The following is a 22,578-nucleotide window of genomic DNA, read 5'->3' on the forward strand; positions in this document are numbered from 1 at the left end:
AAGAGGTCTACAATATGTCTCCCTCTTTCTTTCCAACCTTTCTAAACAGGATTTAACCCTTTTCCCCATTATAAATTAGGAATGTATAGAACACTATAAATCAATCTGCTTTACAGTCTTAGAGTCTTTACAGTGTATCAGGAAGCATTCTGCCCTGGTATATCCTTTCCATATTCTGTAATTTCCCCAATATAAACAGTTATTATATAAACATAGTTTACACAAGGGAAATTTATGTAATAGAGAACAGAAACAATACAATGTGCAGTGAAGTAAGAGTCTTTTGCTAGCCTGGGCCTATTATTACAGTCCTACTCTTGCCGTTCATTTCTCAGGGGTCATTGTTCCATTCCCAAGCCTGACATTCAGTATTGGAAGTATCATCCAAAGCTTAACCTGCCCAGGTACTCCCTAAGGACCATTATTCCAGAATCGGGCCTATCATTCTAACTCAACGTATCATCATTTCAGGTCTAGGTCTATTGATTTCTCAGCAGCCATGGGATAAGGGAATGGACGACAAAGCCAGAAACCCATAGACTAGGAAAACGAAATAGCAAATGACTTAGAAGGATAAACAGCACACTTTAAAGCCAGATAAATCTCCATTATTATACCATACCCATTAGTTACATTAGTATTAATTGACTATATCCTTAGTAATTTTTTTTAAACACAATTATTTTGTATTCATTATTGTGCTTAATTTGCTTTTATATTTAAGACATTCCTTAGTACCTTTGTCTTACTAACACCAAAAGGTTAAAATATTATTATAATGTTTTCCGTTGCTACAGAGAATACAGTTTTATTGGTCCAGGCCCTGTTTATCTCCCACTGGTCCGTCGTCTATTTACCTCACAATTTACAATGGACCATTTCTTAATTAACTGATCATTCTGGAAAGGCATTGCTGGATATATCCAGGTTGACCATTTAAAAGGGAACAGTCCTCTGCATTTGGTTCAAAGATGATAACATATAACAAATATCTTTAAATTTTTATTTATTTGTGGGGCATATAAACAACTGAGTCTGAACAATACACAACTCCCCAGTATGTAATGGAAGTTAAAAGAGAAACAAATCAGATTAAAAGCAGCACCATGTGCAATAATTATAGAAAACTGGAGTCAAGACAGTAAATCATTCAGAAAAATAGTCATCACAATGCAGCCTCCCTCCCCAACCTACTGAAAGCACCAGGCTTTCAACAATTTTCTTAAGGCCAAGAAGAGGGCCGGTCCCATGTCAGAGGAACGCTATTCCAGATGAAGGGAAAGTAGCACCTCAAAGGACATGCCAACATGGCCCCTGAAGATGGTAGTCTCTAATCAAGTGGCACATAGACAGTGTGTCTATTAATCCTTTTGGGCAAGAAGATGTCACTCAGAGAAGATAGGCCATAGATACTTGGTAGTCTATAGTGAAGGTAGTCTGTAGATACTGAACTATAATGAGCTTTAAAGATGGCAACCAGCACCTTGTATTGCACCCAGCAGCCAACTGGCAACCAATGCAGCTCTTGAAGTGAAAATCATGATTGTCTTAAGCTACAATCATAACTACTTTAGCCATTGTAGACCAGCAGTGACTTCCAAGTGCTTTTCAGTTACAGCCCCACAAACAGCACATTGCAGTAATCCAAATGAGAATAATTGTACCATATACAGTTTACTTGTTTTTAACAGTGAAGTGAAAAACCAGCATTTAGATAAGAATGAAAGGAGGAGCCTGATAGAAATAACTTCATCCACATCAGGAAGTCTGAGAAACAAAGTTTGTGAACGGAGCAGATTGGATACTTATTTATGTTATTTTCCTTTTCAGGGGCTCAGCTCTTATTGCCAAGGCTTATATTTTTAGGAATTCTGTCCTGGGGTTAGAAACAGATCAGGTATTTTAATCTGTCTGGCCTTCAAATTATCCCTAATGTTCATGGCACAAGCTGCTATCATTCATTTAAACAATGCAAAACCCAGTCAGATAAGCCTGGCAGGACCACTGATATGAAAGGGTAGAACTACTGTTCTCCAAGATCTCTTTGAAAAACAGATGTTTGAAAAGACTGGAAAAGCATGAACTGAAGGATAGGGGGAAAAAGTACCTGTGACAATGGGAAAATGAGAAAACTGAAGCATTGACTTAAGAGCTCCCTTGTGAAAGAAAATAAAGCTTTTATAGATTTCTATCAAGTTACTATTAACACAACTCAGTGATTTCATGGGAGGTTTCTTTCTCTTGCAAGTCCTGCCCACTCCCTCCCTTATCACCAATACTTACTTGGTGGCATTTCAGCCAACCCACCTCCACTCTTTTTTAGATCAGGGATAAAGAGAATAAGAAATATCTATTGTGAGCAAACTTGTACAACATCTTGGCAGACCATATTCAGGTATCAGACTTAATTAACCTGCCACAAAGCACATAGAAGAAAAAGAATGAAATAAGGAAGTATATGATACTTCAGCAATTGGACCTATAAATGCATTAACTTCCTTATAGCAAATAATCTCATCCATACAAGCTTACATAGATATGGTGTGTATGTGAAGGAGAGAATAGGCGTACTTGATTTTCATAGTAATGGAGGCATGCTTCAGCAAGTTGGCAGCATTTTTTTAAAGTACAAACACATTTTATTATTTAGCTCACTTAGTGACTGTTCAAAGTTACAATGGCACTGAAGAAAAGTAATTTATGACCATTTTTCACATTTACAACCATTTCAGCATCCCTGTGGTTATATTATCAAAATGTGAATACTTCGCATCTGACTCATATTTATGACGGTTGCACTGTCCCAGGATGATGTGATTACCTTTTGCGACTCTGACAAGCAAAGTCAATGGGGAAGCCAAATTCATTTAAGAATCATGTTGCTAAGTTAACAACTGCAATGATTCACTTAACAACTGTGGCAGGAAAAGTCATAAAATGGGGCAAAACTCATTTAACAAATGTTTAACTCAGCAGTATAAATTTTGGGTTCAAGTCAAGGACTACCTGTACTTGGCATGCTTTGACATCACCCACTATGGCTTTCTTTTCTGCCTGGCTTACCGCTCTGAATAATACCCAGTAGACATATTTCTTCTCTTTATAACATTTTATAATGCTCCCAGCCTATCCAGTTTCAGAAATACCATGAAAAAATAAAAAGTGGACCAGGTGGAACTTGTTATGGTTATTAGATAACTGCAGGCAGATAAATCTGCCAGAAGCTGATAAAAAGGAAGCCTTAGAAATCTTATAAGGCTGGGCTCAGCCTTTGGATCAACACAGTCTTGACAGCAGCCTAAAATAATATGAAAGGAATGATGTTAAGGGAAGAAGTCCCACACTGCGGCTATTAGTGCAAATGGATTGGACTTGGCACTGTTGGGCTTGAGAATTACAGGAGTCCCTTCAACTCTACAGCCATTGGGATCTCTGTGCTGAAATATTCTTTTCGATGACTGTTAAAATGAACTTGTCAACACAGTGGCGCTTGTAAAAAAATGACAATTTTTTGCTTACATATATAATATATGTAATATTAATCTGCGTCAGTCAATTATCCTAGAGTGCACCTGCAATTGTTACTACTCATTTGAGTCAACAATGTTGTAAATGAAAGCTTTTTTTTCAAAAAAATAAAACTTTATTTTAATACAAGTTCAAATATTCGGTATCTGACCCAGGATGGTATTATCTAACATTAAATTTCTGCCTACACAACTGGAATCTAGGTAGTTTCTTTCATTAGCATTTGCAAAGTGAATCGGACACACAAATGCGTTGACTATTTGTTACTTGTACTGGTAGTCCTGAACTTCCAATCACAATTGGTACTGGAACTTCTCTTGCTAAGTGATACAATCTTTAAGTGAATTGCGTCTGATTTTGCAACCTTTATTGTTGCAGTCATTCCCCCATTGATTTTGCTTGTCAGAAGCCCCTTGGGAAGATCATAAACGACGATTAGATGACCCCAGGATGCTACAGATATCATAAATACATGCTAGTTGTTTAGTGCCCAAATTTTGATCACATGACTATGGGGGATGCTGTGACAGTTGTAAGTGTAAGAACTGATTGTAAGTCACTTTTTTCAACACCATCATAACTTTGAATGTTCATCGAATAAATGGTTATAAGTTGAGGACTACCTGTAAACCAAACCAAAATCTTGAATCTACTTCAACTTGTGATTGAAATCCTCTGCAGTATGAGAAGCACTATATTTTTGCATCCTGTTCTAATTACTCAGTGTCTACATGTATCATACATGTTAGTTGTTAATTGCCCAAATTTTGATCACATGCCATAGGGATACTGTGACAGTTGTAGGTGTAAGCTTACTAAGGGGATCTTGTTTTTCTTTCATTTTTAAGGAGTGTTTGCTTTTTAGAAAAAGATTTCTTTAAAATATAGTGAAAAAAGTACAATGGGTGCACTTAGTGGATGGAAAAGCTCTAAGAAACTTCTGCTACAAGAAACACAGACATTTTTTTAGAGATATAGGTACAAGTGTAAATGGCATCCCATAATACACCATTAGGTAGTTCTCATATTGGGACCAAGATCTCAGTTGTTGAACAAAGTGGTTGTCATATGACTGCTTTGCTCAATGACTGCAATCCCAATCCTCCCAGTTGCAGTCATTAACATGGGTCATGAAAGAGTTGCCTGCTGAGTTCAGCTTCCCTCCATGGGTGGACATCCTCTAAAAGTGTCGCAGGAACAAACCTGGGATCTTTGGATCTGAACTCAAGTTTCTCCACCACTTGTCTCCCCTCCATGTGTGGAGGAGAATTTCTGTGAAGAACTGTAGAAACAGAGCTCATATCTTTGGGAATTGTTCTTCATTTTTGCAGCCCTTTAGAGGAATTCCCCCCCCCCCAGCAAGTAGTACTTTTGTTCAGAAAAGAGCTGCCTGCGGGTGGGGAATCTCAATTCTGTGCAGGCAGCAACTTGTAACTTCCCTGACAGTTTCCCTATTGACTTTCTGAGGAAGCTGCAGAGAAGATTGCAAATGACGATTACATGATTGAAGGGTGCTTGGCAACTAGTAGTAAATACAAACAGGATGCCAAGCACCCACATCCCAGTGAGTGGTATCCTGCTCTTCAACAGCCAGAACTGCTTTACCCTTTTTAAGATCGTTGTAACTTTGAACAGCCATTAAACTGGTCATAAGTCAAGAACCAAGAGATCTTTTATTTTTTTCATTATTTTTTATATTATACAAATATAGAATTGTAAGCTTACATTAATAACTATACTTTGTTCAAAAAATAGATGTGGCTTCCATACAGGATATATGCTACTTCAATTTATTGAACTGTAAAAAATAGTTTCCTTTAAATGACTGGAGTTAAAATCATTCATTCTGTTCCTATACATCCCCCCAAAAGTAGTCTTAAAATTATGAAATTGGAATGGAACCTATTTTATTAATTCTTTAAATACTAATGTAAGTTTTTGTGACTATGAATTGAGGCATCTGTCAAGATGAAATCAGATTTAATATTAAGAGAAAATAATATAATGGAATTCTTGGGCTGTCTGCTCAAATAATAATTTACCTGGCTTTATTTTTATCTATATTTTACAAACCACACCACACTATAAAATAGGTTACTTTTCAAATATTATTAATTAGTAATATTAGTTATGACAAGATAACTATCAAAATATTAATATAATGATTAGCAATGCAGTCACCCAGGGAGTTAAGATGCAGAGAAGTTAGAGAACAATTGGTTCTTTTTTCCAACCCTTGTCTTATTAACTTGATGCTACTTTGCAGTTGTATAGTAGTCTGAGTTTAAAATTAAAGCCTTTAGCCAACTCTCTTTGCTTAGGTGATTAAAATAGAGCCGCAAGCATTACATCTCTATATCTTATTTATTCGTTTTTTTCTACCTTACCTAAATTTTCCTTTGAATCAATAATAGTGTGTGAACGATAGGCCTGGTACTGTATAGATAACAGTATGTAATCTCTAGGTTTTCAGTTGCCCACTACTGGACAATGCCATGTTTACTCTTCAACAAGAGGAAAATGTTTGTTAAAAATAGAAAAGGATTACCCTACTAGCTGTAGCAATTACCTCACCCTGAGACAGTATTTTCAGTGTAAACATACCTTCTGTTGTTTTGTCTCCTAAATAATTAACAAAAAGTTGTTCATGATTTTAAGTAGGAAAAACAATCTTAGTTTAATCTGGGAACAAGGTGGAAAAGTTCTGGACATCCTCATAATTAGTAATACAGAGTCTTCACTGCTGCAGTGCATTTAGTGAAAATGCAGTGTTCTTGGCTCTGAAGTTACTTATACTGTGCAAGCTCTTAAATTATGAACAATGACTAAGCAGGGCAAGCTGCTTTTTCCCCCTGTACTATTACAGTTACAAAGTTTTCATGCAGATTAGATTACCCACTGTTTAATCTATTCTCTCCAGATTTTTTAAAAAATAACTTTTGATTCATCATGATTATTCAATTTAATAAAATGTATCAATCAAATTAACCTGCTTTTTCAAGTTAATCTACTTTTCTGCATCCTTTTTCAAATCTTACATTCACATTTAACAATTCTCACTTGATTAAGCCTACCTTAAAATTGTTCTAATGAAGCATCTTTTACTGTTATTAAATTTAAAAGTTTCCTAGAGAATTATTTTAATGTACTGTGCCCAAATGAATTAATATTTAATATACTAATTCACATTTATAATATTGTCATGTTTTATATCAGAAAAATAGATGAAAGTATTACATTGAATTCCTTGAAAAATTAATTACTGAAACCAAAATAATGAAAATTAAGTAAGTATTGCAGATGTACACAATGCCAAGAAATTAGGGAGATACAAAAATAGCTCTGTGAGTTTCAAATATTTTTTGGACTTTTGTAGTGATAGCAAGGTCTTTGGCCACTGCTGGCAATAAGGATTCTATATATTTCTCGTGAAATAGTCTTTCACACAACTGCAAATAATATACAGAGAAATACTGTAATTTATTAGCGTGGGTAGAGTTTTGACATATCTATTTTTCAATGGGATCATTTGAGAATGTGTCCAGCTCAAATCTAGCTGCTCAAAAGAGAAAAGGATGGAAAGGAAAAGACAGATTTGGGCATTATCCTGTTTCTCTGCTCAGATGTTTGGTTCCTCAGTTGTGACATGATTCTTCTGGGAATATACACAGAAAGAAAAGTCACCCAAGCCAGTGATAGGGAGTGAAAGGCCTCAATAAGGCTACCGATCGTGAAGAAGGTACAGCAGAAGTGAAAACTGTCCAAATTTGCTTCCTTCCAGATCATCTGATTTAGTCAAAGGAAGAACAAAGATCCTGAAGGACTGATCAAATGATATATTTAACCCAATCTAGGAGATATTTTTGATGTTTAATATCCATAGCCTGACTTGTTCAGTATTGTTGACAGAGGAACCAGTGCAATAACAAATAGTGCTGATTACAATTATTATTATTACGGTTGGTTGCATAGGTAGCCAGATGTTTAAACTGGATTTAGCATTTTCATCCACCTATTGTCCTTCCCAAGGACTTCAGATCAGCATATGTTGGTATTTGATGCTGTTGAAGATATTGTTGCAGGTTGTAAGCTGTTAACAAGTAAATCTGCCTGTTGCAACTAACTTACAGTGATTTCGTCAATGCTAGCGGTGTTGAAGTGGTGCCCCAGTTCTTTTGAAATTGTGACCAAGGCGCCTACTACTGTTGGTACTACCTTTGCTTGCTTTTGCCACAGTTGTTTGATTTCTTTTAATTGTGGTTCATCACACTGTGTGGTTCATCACACAGTCAGCCAGATGTTCAGACTGGATTTGGCATTTTTGTCCACTTATCAAATCCTTCCCAAGGACCTGGGATAGATAGATGTGAATGTTTGATGATGTTGCAGATATCGTTGCAGGATATAAACTATTCCAAGTAATGCTGCCTTTTGCAATTGACTGACAGTGAATTTGTCAATACTGATGGTATTCAAGTGGTGCCCCAGTTGTTTTGAGATTGTGCCCAAGACGCCTATTGCTGTTGGTACTACCTTTGCTTTCTTTTGCCACAGTCATTTGATTTTTTTTTATCTTTTCCAGTCCTTTCTGTTCTATTCTGTACTGTCACATCCACTTTCCAGACTTTTTTGTTTTTCTTATCGCCAACTGTTAAGTCTGGGATGTTATGTGGCAGGTGCCTGTCTATATGAATTCTAAAATCCCAGAGCACTTTAACATCTTCATTTTCTATGACTTTCTCTATTTCCCCATCAGTTCTCACTTGCAGACAAATAGTATTTTTTGCAGATTTTCCAATACATCTTTCTAATTTTTCATGCTATTGCTGTGAGTAGATTAAACTTCCTCTAGTTTTTTATTGGATATTCCTAACAATATTATGATATTCTTAACATTTTGATTATATATGGTGGATATTTTATAGTGGATTGTTATGGTTAATTACTGAAAGTTAATTTTTTATTTATTTATAATTTAGATTACAAAAGCTGTTCTACTTAGTATAGTCTTTGGGAAGGTTTATTGATGAAAGGGAGTTATTGTATCTGAGACGCTCTGTAACTTTTCAAATATACAAAAATAAACTTCTAACAAATGAATTACTATAAAATATTATGCTTTGTATGTGATTTATGACCAAACTAAACAAAATCTTTGATCCAAGATCTAACACAATGTTCCAAGATTTTGATAGGACTTACTTGGAGAACTGTATATAGAATTTGAATCTGAAAACACTGCTACTGTTCAAAAGAAATATCTATATGCAGTACAGTAGTTGCCATTAACCAGAAAGGAAGCGTGCTTTATTCATATAGGTTTCATGTAATCATCTTCTTTAAGAAAGAGTAATTAAATACATTTAATGCAGTAAGATCAATTGAGATATAAATATTCCGTTATTTGCAAAGCTCATTATGCTAACTGAATGAGCTTCAACATAAGCAGAAATTTGAAAATAATATTTACCATTTCTGATTTTTGTACATTAGCTTTCCACGGCTATAATGTAAAACAAAATAGAAATCATTGCTGCTGCAATAATTAAGTCTGGATTATCTATTTCAACAATATCCTCTGTTTATTATTTGCATAATCCAGAAATAAAAAAAATTAAAAAGCCTATAGAACATGTTAAATATATATACACCAGATGCAATGATCCATTTTCAAAATGCTTCTAGTTCTTTGTATTCACATTTGAAATCACATAGTAATGTAACCAGTCTATCTGGTTAGTACTGAGTCGGGAGACCATCAGAAACTGCAAAACTCTGGGTTGCTCTATATATGTCTGTCCAAATTCATTAAAGGGAAATCAGTAGAGATTTGGAGTAAGAGCGACCATTTCTAATAAAGAGTAGTTCCTAGCCAATCATACTGCTCAAGACTCTAAGAAGCTTTAACTTAGTTTGTGTCTGCCTTAGAAACTCAACAGTTCTGTAAAATCTTTTATAGGTCATGTAACAATCTTTTGGAATATAATGACCTCAAAAAGGATGCTTTAGGGACCATAAAGCAGTTCCGGCCATTATGTCATTCTGCCCTCTCCCACAGTCAAATGACCCCTTTTCAAACACTTGGCAACCATTTCACATTTACAAATGGTTGCAGTGCTCCACAGTCACATGACTGCTATTTTCTACTTTATTGCTGATTTCTAGCAATAAATGCCTATTTGAGAGAAGGCATTCAAACTTATGACTGAATGATTTGCTTAACAACTGTGTGATTAAGAATTACAATAATGTGATTCACTTAAAGACATAATAGTCATAAAATCAGATCCAATCACATGGGTTCCTCAACTTACAACTGAAATTACTTCCCCATTTTAGTCATAAGTCAAGGACTAACTGTGTCTTAAACGCAATAATCCACCTTCAAAGAACTTAATGCCTCTTTGAGTTGCATATTGGTTAATCTACCACAGTAATGCGACCACTGCACCTAGTTAGTCCTTGAATGGGAGAGTATCGGGGCTGTAGACTAGACTGGAGAGTCAGAAAACATCTTGGACAAATGGGTATGATGTTACAAAGAAAAATACATGGATGTGACCATGCATTGACCAGGAATCTATTTCAACTCCAACACAATTTTAGTTAAATGGTATGGGAACATTATTGCTTTGTTTCATTTTCTTTTAGATAAGAAAGCAGTTTTGATCTGATTGCAACAAAGTTCTTTCTTTCTCCTTATAGAGAACTTCTGAACTAAAACATGTTTGCTTTCTTAAAGGTGGGGAGAGTCTATTTGGTTGTTTGAAAAGACAGAGCGACCAATTGATACCATGGTGTTTCTTTTGCCAGATGTTAATTAAGTTGTGTGAAATAATGTTGGGGAATGATAACAATACTTTAATTATTTTTTTTTATTTTCAGAGGTTACTTATTATTAGTGCTTTGGTTATTAAATCCTGCTTGCTTGGGTAGATAAGAAAAAACATGTTTTCTAGTTGCCGCTGCTGTTCTGCTGCTATAATGCAAGATTATCAGATGATAAATAATATGTGTGATTTTTTTTCTCTCCCTTGTAGTTGCATTCTGCTGTGACCAGGATCCAAGTACAAAGACCTGGTTTCAATTACACATTTGCTCATATCTGCATCCTAAATAATGACAAGTCCTGCATAGTGGATGACATTATACATGTCCTGAAGGAACTGAAGGCTGCTCGCTTGTCTAATCAAACTAATTTTGCTATCACATATCCAATCACACACTTAAAGGATGGCAGGGAAGTATACAATGGGCACCAGCTTGGTGGAGTCACTGTGCACAGCAAAGATCGGGTAAAGTCTGCCGAAGCCATTCAGCTTACCTATTACTTGCAGGCAATCAACTCTTTAAATGACATTGTAGCAGAAAAGTGGGAATCCAACTTCTGTGACACAGTAGAACTGTTCCAGAAATTCAACCGGAATGTCACAATGTATCCTTTCACTTCATCATCCCTTCAAAAAGACTTCCAGAAGACAAGTAGGGTATCAGAACATTACCTAACCACAAGTCTAGTCCTTGTGGTGATCTTGGCAATGCTCTGTTGTTCCATGCAAGACTGTGTCCGCAGCAAACCTTGGCTTGGCCTCCTTGGCTTGTTAACTGTGACTCTGGCCACTCTCACTGCAGCTGGAATCATTAATCTGACTGGTGGGAAATATAATTCTACCTTCCTGGGAATTCCTTTCATCATGTTAGGTAACTATATCTCATTCTGTTATTACTGTGGATTTGTCTGCAATATTTATTTGATCTACTCTATTATGACAAAGTGACAAAGACAAAAGAGGATATTGTGAAGTGCTCTAGCAATTTGCTAGCCCTCTCATTTTGTTTAATCATTAACAATCATTCAGATTTGGGATACTTTATTTATGCTTATTTTGTAGTCAATAAATCTTCAGAAATTGTTGTTTATCAGTATCTCTGATTACTTTGCTATGGCATATTCAACATTAGTCCCTTCAAAATACAAGGAGTTTAAAGGGGGAGGGTAGACATACAAAGACCATCCAGTCTAGCTAAGTTCAAGCAGCAGGTATGTCTAATCCATGCCACTCTAAAAGTTCTCCAGTTCACTTTAAAACCCAAATCTGAATTAAGTTTGAAAAAGTAGAGTTCCATTCATTGAAAGTATAGTATGAAAAGAACACAAATGCTATAGTTTTATTTTTTATAAGCAAGCTGAATGGGATGAAGCATCCCAATTTCATGACAGATGTGGGGAGTTGTGGTTCATTTCTTTAAACATTTTGTTTCTAAGTGCCTCCAATTATATTGTTTTAAGGAAGACTGTAAAGTATTTTGGGTTGAGAGTTTTTCCTATGTTGCCAAAACACTTGCAATAGATTTTCTGAAGGAAAGTATATTCAAAAGGACTTCCTAAATGCTGTAAAGTTTATTGCTGAAACTTTTATTGAAAGTATAAAGGAGTAATTGTCTGCCTTTTCCATAAAATAAATCAGCCATTCAACTAGGTCAGCTGTTATATATTCCTCAGAAAATACAGCCTCACAAACCCTCAAGATTGGGAACTGTAGAACAGAGTATCACAAAGGCTATCTCTCAGTACCAAAGATATGCCCACCCACAGAACTCTCTGAGAAAATATTGCTATCTGAAGTAAACATCAGAACCAGACATGTTCTTTGGAGTTCTTGGTGCTATCTAAGCTTGGTTGTTTACTGAGATATTCATGAACCAACTCGGTGACATCATCATCATACCATGATGTTGCTAATTGGGTAATGAAATGTCTGCAAATAAATATCCAAACTCAGAAAGCGTCAAATATGCCACAGTTCAACCCCAAGCTATGTATATTCTCTTCCAGTAATTCTGATCATTGGAAACTGAAAGGTGGTCAGGTTTTTGTTGCTATATTGTTCTGAAGACTCAATAATATTCTAGATTAGTTGTGGATTAGCTGTGGATTTATTTCAGACCCGTTTGGAACATAATGTAATAAAAATTGAAATGATAATAGTGTCTATGATATACTGTATGTAATAAATGAAGAAATATAAGCAATGGACTTGTGCTAATTCTACTTCAGAATTTATAGTTACATTAGTTGTGGATTTGGATATAGGTTTATTGTGACAATTTGGCAAGTTATTTGTGATAGAGGTTGGAAGCTAGCATTGCACAGAGAAATTTATCAGTGTTATGAAGCAGGTGGGCAATCTGTAAGACCGCAAGGAGACACTCAAGTGTGGAGTATATACTGTTGCAAGTAACAGAACTTGTATTTCCCTTCTGCAGCTAAATGGGTATTTCTCCTTATTTGTTTGACCATCTATCACCTGGCCAGTAGCAGCTACATATACTTTAAAATCACCTATCAAATCAAGAACTGGAAAGACTATCTCAGCTGGTTATCCAACACCAACATTTTATCCTGGTGGTGATGTGAATAGAAATTGCCGCCAAGTGAACTTATAGTTTCCCTGCCCAGTGTTCAGTTTATTCAAGAGTGGGAGAAGAAAAAGCTGAGAAGAAGGGGCTGTTGTCTCTCCTCTCCCATAATTTTATCTCTTTTGGACTTGTTGCCTATATTGTTAGTAGCAGCACTGTTTTTTCAGGCCCAGCAAATTGCTAGTACTCTACTAATCTGCCTTCTCCCCTGATATATCACTACTTTGAAATGATTTAAAATCTTAGTTCCATTGCCTAGTCTCTTGGCAGCTGATCCAAGAATGAGTCTGGATTTAACATGGTCTGACATACTGACACTGAAGACATAAGAACGTTCATAGTAGCATTATAACTTGGGTGCTTTCTCCTCTGCTGGTACTATGGCTAACTCCCTTGTGGGAACAATTCCAGCTTTCAAAAAGATTCTTCTTTTCTATCATTTCCTCAATAGTAGACACCACCTACTCTGATGATGGTGTAGGTATGAGATTTTCTTCCTCTTCATCTTGCAGCATTAGAACTCTCTTGCCACTGCCAGTGTAGTCTTGGGTTTCTAGCCCTGTTATTCAATTAAGTCTTTAAAAAGAAACAACTGCTTTAACATTTTTAAAGGTACTTTATACCTCTTATTCTTAGATATTCTAAAGCACTGTTGTGAAAAAATTGCCCACTTCTGATTTATATAAATAACAGGAAACTGGATTTTGTCCTTTGTTCCATTTTAGGACTGCTCCTCCATGGCAGCTTGTATTGTTTAAATGTCACTCTGGCCACAGATTGATATTGGGGTTTTGTAGAAACCCAGAATTAACAATGGCAATTGTATTCAGCCCCTCGTCGTTTGCCAAGAAAATTGAAATTCATTCCAAATTGCCACATTTTGTCTCCGGATAGATAGTTGATCTGAACTCAGTGTACACTTGATTATCATTTATTAAATATTGTTTCTGCTGAGGAGGAGGGTTGACTTCCAATTGTATGATTCTATATAGTCACCATGAAACTTCAAGGGAGTCTTTATTTAGTAAGTTATAAGGAAAAGAAACTAAGCTGATCCATAGTATAATTTTTCCTCACAACTATGAACAATGTAAGCAATATCTGAGAAAGATATGATAAAGAAAAATATATTTCATTACAAAAATTGTGGTGATTTTGCACAGATTTTCTTACTGGAAAACTTGTTTCTATAAAAGTAGTGCAGTAATCACCATACTTTAGCAAAATTGTTAATGGCTTTTATTTTAAACAGAGTTTTTTTAGGGAACAATAATAAATAATCATAGTCTGATTTTTTTTATTGCGATCATGAATTTGTTATGAATAACATGCAGAAAGATATTCTGCCAATTTGCAGTTGTTTACTTTCAAAAAAGAAAATGTGAAAGCAATTGATCCCTCTAACTTCAGATTTGCCACCTAATTTAACTCTGAAAGCAGATTCTAGAACTGTTTTCTGTAATCTTAGGGGAGGGGAGGGAAAAGTCCATTTTCCCTAGTTTACTACAGAATACCATAATTTTAGATTGAAACTACTAAATGTATTAAAATTCAGTTGGACATGATTCAGAGATCTGTCCATCTATCTACTTGTGGCAAATGCAAGCATATGCAATAGAAAAGGTGAATGTATTGTCTAAGCCAAATGTTTTCTCTGATAATGCCTGCTACATGCCTCTCAAAAGATGCTTGACACAGCAGAAGAGTGCATTTCATAATGACTGAAATATTTCCAGTATTAGAAAATTTCTCTAGACTTTTATAACTGAGTAATTGAAGAAGCCATCTGGAGCAGAGGTCCCCAACCCCCTGTCCATGGACTGGTACTGGGCCACAGCATGCCAGTAACCAGGCCGCACTAACAACCAAAACCCCATCTGGGGGATGTAGATAGCACACAAAACCACGCCTCCTCCAGTCCACGGAAAAACCTCTCTCCACGTAACTGGTCCCTGGTGCCCAAAAGGTTGGGGACCTTTGATCTGGAGAAATTAAAATCATTATGTTAAATATGCTATATATGCTGACAAATTTACATATATAGATTAGACACAAAGTCACAAGAGATAAGACATTTCTTTTGATACAAGGGGTTAAAACAAGAAGAGAGTTCTAGGATTAAATGACATTTTAAGGTTACTCAGGCTATATTTTGTAAATCCCATACTTTAATTTTGCTACTTCTCATAAATATTAGAAACAAAAACCTGCAAGAACCCGATACATCTTTTGTCAAGAGCATTATTCATTTGCAGCAGATTCAGTGCACTGATTTTATAGAGGCTTCAGAACTGAGATTTAATTTACAGTGAATCTTTATGCTTTAGCATAAGGGAGCACATATTTCTTTGTCACTGTGTTATACATCTCTCAGGTGGGTTTTACGGCTTTTTAAAAATACATTCAAATTAATATATGCTAGCCGTACTTATGTCTTGCTTTTAACTGAAAAGCAGTTCTAGATTCATCCTTCTACAGTAGGTATCTGTGGACCTTAGATGTGCTTAGCTGAAAATAAGGAAAGCAACCCTGGAGGTAAACATTGTTTTATGCCAATTCCATATTATATCCAAACTATAAGATAAATACCACATGGTCTAAAGGAAACATACTACAAGGATTTGTTGTTAGAAGTCTGATGCTTACATGAGTTCCATACATTTGTCTGAATATAAAGTGACAATGCTTTGATCAAAACTAAATCAGCTATATAAATCATATTATTTTTCTCAATCTGGATAAGGAAAATATCTACAGATATAAATTACATTTTATTAATTTCTGGACTTTATTAAGTACAGACATTTTAATTGCATGGTAAACAGAACAGAATTTTGGTTATGACAGTTAAATGATTAATTAAGCAATCAATTGGTTGTGGGAGTAAAGGAAGGGTGCCCAAAGTGAACAATACATGGGTCACCAGTATCACTTTTTCAGACTCCACTAACATAAAGGTAAAAAAAGGAGTTCCTGCGGATTTTACTCTGCTAGTTGATGTCGACCATAGGGGGCAGTGCTCATCTCCGTTTCAAGACCATTGAGCCAGCGCTGTTCAAAGATATTTCTGCAGCCACGTGGCCAGAATGATGTCATGGAGCGCTGTTAGCTTCCCAGCGAAGTGATATCTATTTATCTACTCACATTTGTATGCTTTTGAACTGCTAAGTTGGCAGGAGCTGGGGTGAAGACCAGAGCTCACCTCATCACGTGGCACTCAGATTTTGAACCTGGGCTGCTGGCGTTCCAGCTGACAAGCCCAGCATCTTAACTACTGAGCCATTGCACCACCGGCCCCTCTAAAATACCAGCTTTGCATAAGTTCCTTTGAGGAAGGCAGGGAACAGTTGATTTCTTGTTTGCACTTTTGGAACATAAACAGATTAAAGCACAAAATGGATGTCATAAAGCTCCTCGGTAGTTAAGGATTTCACTCCTTAAACTCTCCTACCCTTTGAAACAATGAGCCTGGGCCCCACTCATCTTTTGCACATCATGGGGGTTAATGGATCAAAATATCTGTCTCCTAAGAACATCTTTTCAAATATTTAATTGACTGACAATGAATGCACTTCGATGTTTACTTTTTAATGGACTGGTGTTAACTTTGTCAAGTCTTTAGTTTTAAGCTTTCCATTTGTTCACCAATAGAATCAAGCACATTGTTGTCCCCTCCAGGAATTAGTTTCAACCAAGCTGCCCAGTGCTCAATAAGTCAGAATAAAATTGTCCAGTTTATTCAAATTCTCCCAATAGTTTGCATAGCTTAATAAAAACTGACAGAAGCTAGATTGTAAACTAGCACATAACAAATACACATAACAAATCTTTTATAAAAATTAGTTCAGTTTGACAGACAACTTTATCTTTCTAACATAGAATAATGGTACTAGTAACAAGGAATTACATATTTACTAGTGACAAAATATTGGCTTTCTCTTTTAAACCAATATGAAATATCTTCTCCTCTCTTGACTTCCCACATCTTTATTCAAATAGCTTCAGCTGTCGTTAATTCCTATGTTTCTCCTCATCACTCATGTGTCTTTCTACTCTTACAGATTTCCAGTCCTTTTCCCATGGCCTATTAATCCCCAATTGTCCTGAACATATGTCACATTTTCCTTAGGTAAGGTTTTCTCCTTGACAAAGAGGATATCTATTCAATGCCTATAAAGTAAGCCTGTTATTTTTCTCAACATGTTCCACTAAAATAGTGCATTTGACTGCAATGACAAGTTCCACAAATTGAATCAATGCATGAACAATTCGGCAAAGGAGGGAAACTATTATGAAAAAAGCTAACAATAATTGGGCTTTCAGGCAATATCTTATCAATTTCATTACTTCTGAAATGAGCATTGGAGTCTAGCAGGATTGTTAGGCCAATTCTTTCTTGAACTGTGGTAGGTGGCATATGGTTGGAGGAATCTCATAAAGTAAAACCTCTTCTGGATTCAGTTCAACTTCTGGTGGACTCTGTTTTCTTTGCCACAAAATACAGTATAAGTAATTTGCCATTGTCATCTTTTACAATAATCTTAGTATTCCTGGGAAGTGTCCAGTCTAAATATTAACCAGTCCTGGCCATGCTTAGCTTGCAAGACCACACAAGGTCAGCAAAATGCTGCCATCTACTGAGAGGAACTGCCTATATTGTCCTTCACTTTAAAATATTATACTTTGCATTTGATTATAATATACAGTGCTTTATTTGCGTTGACACAAAATCAGTTATAAGAAAAAAATGAAACCCAAGAAAATGAATGGGATGTTGACAGTAGCAAGAGAGCAGGGGATATGTAGTAACTGAATACTTGATGTACTAAGAGGAAAGAGACTGCTTATTGTGACTTGATAGAATCCCATGTCTGTCATCTTTGTTTGTCATCCACATTAGAAAATTTATGAGAAAATTATGCTTCAGTGCTTGCAAACAAAGAACTCATTTCATCAGCATTCATGCATGAACACCTACAGTTAGTTAGACTCCTTAAGGAAAACAATCCCAAACTTTCAAAAGAAAAAAAAGTCTGAAATTCCACTTATTTTCACAAGAAATTACTCTTGTTCTCATACAATTTATGTATTTTACTACAGTGAGGTTTGATCAATGAATTTGTTTGACATGATGGTTGTTCATTGTGTCTCAGTATTAATCTCTGACCTTGTCAATGAAAAGGAATCCAAACAACCGGATTTTTTTATTGTCTCAAATCTTGCTGGCTTTGGCCACTTGGACTCAACAGGACTGGACTGATCGACCAACATACCGTATTTTTCCATCTATAAGACGCACCCTTGTATAAGACCCCCCCCAATTACTGGTACTTCTTGGTACCATCACACAAGGAAGGCAACTTCCTCCAATCAGATGGCGCTCTGCAGGCTTAGTCCCGCCCACTCCCTTGGCCATCAATCACTGTACTGAGGCGGCTTCCCAGGCCCTCTTGCAGCTTCAGCCTGAGCTATGCCGGTGAAAAATGGGTCATAGAAGGCAGCTTCAGTGGGACTGGCGGCATCCTTGGGGCAGCACGATCCTCCAGCACCAGGCAGCATCTTGGGCCAGCTTTTTCTCCATCCAGGCAGCATCTCGGGCCAGCAATAACCTCCTGCACCAGGCAGCATGGCAGCAGCATGTAAAGAACCCACACAGGCATGCCCTGGGCTGCTGAGGTTACCATTATTTTTTTGTGTATAAGACGATGCACTTGTATAAGACGCACCTGATTTTTGAACAGGGTGTTTGCAGAAAAAATAGCATCTTATACACGGAAAAATACAGTAATGAAATGTGAGCCAATTCACTGTATTTCAGTTGCAACTGAAATGGAAGGAACTGAAAAAAATCATCCGCATGCAGAAATAGACCAGTGCTTATAAATATTTCCCTTCATTCTTGCAACAGAACCTGCAAAAACGAAGGGGGAAAAAACCCAACATGAAATTTGGGTAAAAAGAATGGATAAATGAATAGGGAAACAAAACAGGGAAATGTCTATGGAGATTTTCAACCATCCAGGTCATAGTCTCAAAAGTGCTTTTTCAAAAGGCAACTGGATTGTTTTCCTTTGAGGAAGAAGAAGAATTCTCCCACCATCCAGTCACAACTGAGGAAGCTTCTTGGATGAGAAGCAAAATATCTTCTTCCTCAAGGAAACAAACTTAAATGGAAGTGAGGTAAAGAGAAGATTTAACTGGTGAAGAAAGAAAAATCTTCCTACAACAAGGGTTAAAATTCATTGGGCAAATAAACTTCAAGCATCGGTTACCTTTAAGCTAAACTAGGCATTCATGCTTTTTAGCAGCAAAGCACTGATACCTTCATCACTATCTCCTTTGGCCTGTTTCTTTTTTTCTGAAGAGTCTATCACAAGCCCAACATTTTACTGATGGAGAGAACCTCATCCTCCTATATAAATATGGTATTGTGCATTTCATTTCTTTTTCTATTTGTTTTTTTGCCATTTTTATTTGATACATGTTTCTGTTATTGTCTTAGGGTTCCTTGTCCTCCTTTTTTTATAAGCATCTTCTCCCAGTTGTTCTTTATGTTTCATTGATCTTTGTTCTTAGTTTCTGCTGGAATCTTCCTAGCCTTCTCCCCCCCCCCCACCTTGCCCCAAACTCTCATTATCTTCAACCAGGATTCTGGGTTTTCTTTTCTTCTGTACTTCCTGTTCATGTTTTCTATGCCTTATCATATTTTCTCATATAATTCTCTGGTTCTTAGCCTTCCTTATCATGTCCCCCAATCTTTGGTAAGGCTGATATCTTTCTTGCCTTTCCCTTACCCCGTTTTCTGAGCAGTAATCTATTTGTCTGCAAGTTATAACAATCCTCTTTTTTTTCCCCATCCTGAACTCTGTTCCTTCTTTCTGATACTTTCCTGACATTTCTTTGTACACAATCAATACCTTTCTCCTATCTGTTTGCTTGTTAATATCACCGGTCACCCTTAGGGAGATTAAGCCTGCTTACCTTTCAGCTAGGGGCACAGAGGGCTTCTCGGTGAGATTTAAAACATTGCTAGGTTATTTTCTTTATTGCAAGATGCTACATCTACAGCCCTCCAAATCATATTTGAAGTGCAGACATAAATATTATGCATATATTAGGGATATAAATATTATTCCTATTAGCTGTGCCATTTAAATCAACATGCAAGACTAGAGTCTTTCTTATTGCCCTTCTTCATAATATAGCCTCTGTGCTTTCACACTTTTCTCAAGTCTTTTAACTCTCATGGTTTTCCTTTGCAGTAGCCTTCCTCCCTGATATTAAGACTTACCTTCTAACAGTAGAATCCAAGTTTACTTCAACATGTAAAAATAAAATTTCAAGACATGCAGGTAAAACAGAGCTCTATGCTTTTTCTTGTCCACACATTTTAATTAAAACAGTGAAGTTTTACAAATATTAAAAATCCCATTTTAATGGTTTCAAAAATAAATTAATGATTCATCTCATTTTTTATTTTCTTTCCTTTCAAGCATACCATTTTATTTTCCTTTAGTTATCTATACTCAGACATGTCCCCAATATTCACAGTACTATATGGAAAGAACATAAAATGTAAAGGTTGAAATGAAGCTTGTAAATCATTACTTCTAATTTACAGTGATGAAATCCAATACTGTCTTTCATTCTTTACTTTACCTTACTGCTCTGGTTTGTTCTATCCAACAATGGATAATTTCCTTGTGAGGCATTATATACTTCAGTCTTCTGAGCAGATATGATCTACATATTTTGCCATTTTTCAATGTTTTACTGATTAACTAAAAGTTTGAAAATTTAGGAATAATTGAAGATACCAACAAATAGTATTTTTAAAAAAGCTGAGCTGTTCTCCAGCATAGGAGATGGAGAATCCACCAATGGGTTAGCTCTGTCTTCCTGCCCATTAGATTAAGTCAGTCAAACTTGCCATGCCCGTCCTGGACCAGGACACACCCAGTCTTGATTTAGTCTCCAGCCCAGATGAATGTAGCAAGTTTGGCTCCAGACTTAGTTGCAGGTTGTATAGATCCAAATTATTGGTGGATTCTCCTTTAACTCTCCCTTAATTTTCCTGGGTTCAGCTCAGCAGCACTGAGTTCAGCGCTGCTTTAGCTGAGCTACTGGATGGCTAGGACTCCTTCCTAAGCCTAGGGTAGAGCGGAAGCCTTCGCTCTCCCGCTCCCCCATTTTGTTGCGGTGGTGGGATCAGCACCTCAGCCAGGAAACCCACGTCAGTTCCTCTGCCGATGTGCTGTGGCTTCTCCCTCGTTCAGTGAGATCAGAGGCTTCCGATCTCACACCCCCTCATGTCATCGCGGCGCTGGAACCAGCACCTAGGCCAGGAAATCCCCCTCAGCTCTCTCCAGCTCATCCTTTTGGTGGCCATTTTGGGCAGCCGCATGGCAGCAACTGGCGGGGATTCTTCTTTGGGTCTTGTCCTCCTTCTGCCTGGAGATTCCTGGTCAGAGGGGGGGTTCTTTTGCAATCCCCTGGAACATCATGCAGGCTTTCCTGCGGCCTCGTGGCTGGCCCCTTCTGACGATCGGAGCGGCCGCCATTTTGGAGGCTGCATGGTCGTCGTCACCATTCTTTTTGGCATCAGCCTGCTTCTGCTGCCTGGCTTGATAATAAGAAAGAACAAAGCTGATTTCCTTCCTCCCCCCTCATTATTCAGTGGGTATAGTTGCAATCGCGGTCGTCTCTTGCATGCCCCATATTGCCGAGAGGCCTATCCCTTCTGGAAGGCCTGGGCCTAGCAACAATTCTGATTCTTTTCCCTTGGGAGTGGGGGTTCAGTCGCAATTTTCCCTTCCTCTCTACACAAGCACAGTTCCTTTTTAAGGCATTTTTTCTACCTTAGTGGGAGACTTACTCAAGTCACCCAATAGGCCTTAACCTCTCTACACTGGCCTCGATTGGTGTCTCACTTCTCACCACCCAACCTTAGGTGGGCTTCGCGTTAGCTGGCTGTCATCACATGTGATTTTGCTGCCCTCTGCAGATTCAACCCGCTGTGTGAAAGTGCTGACACTCACCAACTTCTGGCCTGTCACCACCTAGCACCCTATGAGCAAGCTGGCTGTCATCGCACATGCGATTTTGCCGCAGCCGTAGATATGACCTGTCCTCCCACGAGCGACCACCGGTCTGGTAGCCAGGGGAGCAGAGTGGAACGAGCTTCCATCTGCTCCAACTGTAGTAAGCCTAATCTGCCAGAGCGTCTTGTCAAATAATTGTACTTGTCTCCATAAGCCTGGGTTCCCTCTCAGCACTACCTGAGATATCTCACCGCATGATGGAGATCAATACGCTGCCCCAATCCCAAGAGGCCATCTCTCCAACCGTCAGTCATAAGAGGCGCAAGTCTTCCAAGCAGGAGGCGGCCGGCAAGCTCAAGGCCAAGGCAAAGACCATTTCAGGAAGGAAACCTTCCAAGCTGGTGGAAAAACAGGCTAGCAGGAGGCACCAGGCTTTGGAGAGGGAATTTTCCAAAGTGCAGAAGCAGGCCAGGGCAGAGTCGGAGCAGACAGAGGCCTCGGCCTTTGACCTCTCACTCGGGCCCTCCACCTCTGCTCAGGGGGTCTGGTGCCCACAGGGAGTTCCCATACACATACCCCCCTCTGGGGA

At 37.5% G+C, this 22,578-nt stretch overlaps 1 protein-coding gene across 4 annotated transcripts in view; it reads left to right on the top strand.

Annotated features, from left to right (window-relative positions):
- PTCHD1 (patched domain containing 1) overlaps positions 1–22,578 on the top strand; it is a 72,045-nt gene that overhangs the window by 14,821 nt on the left and 34,646 nt on the right. For all 4 annotated transcript variants that reach the window (XR_005559056.1, XR_005559055.1, XM_039362839.1 and 1 more), the window contains exon 2: positions 10,569–11,229. Coding sequence is in view for 2 of the 4 variants with exons in the window: in XM_039362839.1 (XP_039218773.1) it covers positions 10,569–11,229 (661 nt within the window). In the remaining 2 variants the exon portion in view is untranslated. The remainder of the gene's footprint in view (positions 1–10,568; positions 11,230–22,578) is intronic.

The sequence above is a fragment of the Crotalus tigris genome, unplaced genomic scaffold, assembly GCF_016545835.1.
Source record: "Crotalus tigris isolate CLP2741 ecotype Arizona unplaced genomic scaffold, ASM1654583v1 scf7180000017589.2436309, whole genome shotgun sequence".
In the NCBI taxonomy this organism is placed as follows: domain Eukaryota; kingdom Metazoa; phylum Chordata; class Lepidosauria; order Squamata; family Viperidae; genus Crotalus; species Crotalus tigris.